Source organism: Anopheles cruzii, unplaced genomic scaffold (assembly GCF_943734635.1).
Source record: "Anopheles cruzii unplaced genomic scaffold, idAnoCruzAS_RS32_06 scaffold03965_ctg1, whole genome shotgun sequence".
Lineage (NCBI taxonomy): Eukaryota > Metazoa > Arthropoda > Insecta > Diptera > Culicidae > Anopheles > Anopheles cruzii.
In genome coordinates this window covers 1-1677 of record NW_026457550.1, presented here as the reverse complement: position 1 = coordinate 1677, position 1677 = coordinate 1, and the positions used below count along the sequence as shown (strand labels likewise).

At 46.6% G+C, this 1677-nt stretch overlaps 2 protein-coding genes across 2 annotated transcripts; one reads left to right on the top strand and one right to left on the bottom strand.

Moving 5' to 3' along the window:
- Positions 1-3: 3 nt before the first annotated feature.
- On the bottom strand, positions 4-578 carry LOC128277098 (uncharacterized; the record flags this gene model as incomplete). Its single annotated transcript, XM_053015547.1, has 3 exons — positions 573-578; positions 296-507; positions 4-178 (listed from the first exon to the last, which is right to left on the bottom strand). Coding segments are annotated over exons 1-3 (393 nt in total), but the record flags the coding sequence as incomplete, so codon positions are not given.
- A 558-nt stretch (positions 579-1136) lies between these two features.
- On the top strand, positions 1137-1613 carry LOC128277099 (shematrin-like protein 1; the record flags this gene model as incomplete). The annotated part of the gene is made up of 2 exons (XM_053015548.1): positions 1137-1142; positions 1222-1613. Coding segments are annotated over exons 1-2 (398 nt in total), but the record flags the coding sequence as incomplete, so codon positions are not given.
- Between the last annotated feature and the right edge of the window lie 64 nt (positions 1614-1677).

The following is a 1677-nucleotide window of genomic DNA, read 5'->3' as shown; positions in this document are numbered from 1 at the left end:
AGCATGGGCCACCGGCAGGTAGTTGTTGTAGCCCAGACCGTATCCGCTATAGAGTCCCAGATGGTCAAGCGTCTTCAGGGTGTTGACATTGGCTTGGACAACTGTCGGAGCGTACTTCGATCCGTAGTAACCGTTTAGACCTTGATTATAGCCGGAGTATGGCAGAGTTGCGGCATATCCGCCATAAAGTCTCAGATGGTCAACCGTATTCAGGGTGTTGACGTTGGCCTGGACAACAGTCGGAGCGTACTTCGATCCGTAGTATCCGTATAGGCCTTGGTTGTAGCCGGAGTATGGCAGAGCCGTAGAGTAAGGATATGACAGTCCGTGGTCCAGCAGCGAAGAGTATCCCAAGCCACCAAGCGAAGAATAGTGACCATATTCGTCGTACGCATTCTGGCCATAGACTCCGGAGTTGTAAGAGTACGGGAGAACCGATTGAACGGCCGGAAGGTACGATCCGTTGGATGCGATGGCCAAAGTCAGGACGGCGAGTGCGATAAAGGCCTGATCACAGAACGAAACAAAGTTGAACCCCGTTGTCTAAAAACCTCTTGGGGTTCGCAACTCACCTTCATGTCTGTGAAATTTGTTTCCACTTTAAACTTGTTGATGATTTGGTTTTATCTTCGACGCCGACTTGACACTGATTCAACTTGACCATGTGATCGGTCTTTTATACCTGAAAAATCAAAACAGAGAACCGTTGCATGAATGAAAAAAACCTTGGTATTCTTTTAACAATCATCATTGTGTATGTTGGAAAACAGTCGAAAGATAAAAAATAATAAAACACATAGAAGTTGTGCACTGACCATGAAAGTCCCTGTGTAAGTCTTCTTCATAGAGTAGCAAGCCTTTCTATCTCAGAAGCATTTAAAAAACTAATCATGCGTAAAAGGTTGATTTGCTCATGGATTGACCAACGAGGCGAAATTCGCGAAAAGGAACATTCACTAAAAAATGCCGAGGGTCTAAACATGTTCATGACGGAAGCAGACGAATAAAACTGCGACAAACTTGCTACATGAAAAATGTGAAGTGTACGCCAAAACAGTATAAATGTGCCATTATTTCGCAGACGCAGCACAGTTCAATTCCAACAGCACCAGCGACATACAGCGTACAAATCAACCATGCAGGTAAATAAGAAACAACGAATATAAGTTCCCCTCACCTATCAAACATATTTCTAAATTTATAATATCTTGCTTTTCTTAGGGTGTTATTTTGATCGTCGTCCTGGCTTTGGCCACCGCATCCAACGGATCGTACCTTCCGGCCGTTCAATCGGTTCTCCCGTACTCCTACAACTCCGGAGTCTATGGCCTGAATGCGTACGACGGATATGGTCACTATTCTTCGCTTGGTGGCTTGGGATACTCTTCGCTGCTGGACCACGGACTGTCGCATCCTTACTCAACGGCTCTGCCATACTCCGGCTACAACCAAGGCCTATACGGATACTACGGATCGAAGTACGCTCCGACTGTTGTCCAGGCCAACGTCAACACCCTGAATACGGTTGACCATCTGAGACTTTATGGCGGATATGCCGCAACTCTGCCGTACTCCGGCTATAATCAAGGTCTAAACGGTTACTACGGATCGAAGTACGCTCCGACCGTTTTCCAGGCCAACGTCAACACTCTGAAGACGGCTGACCATCTGGGACTC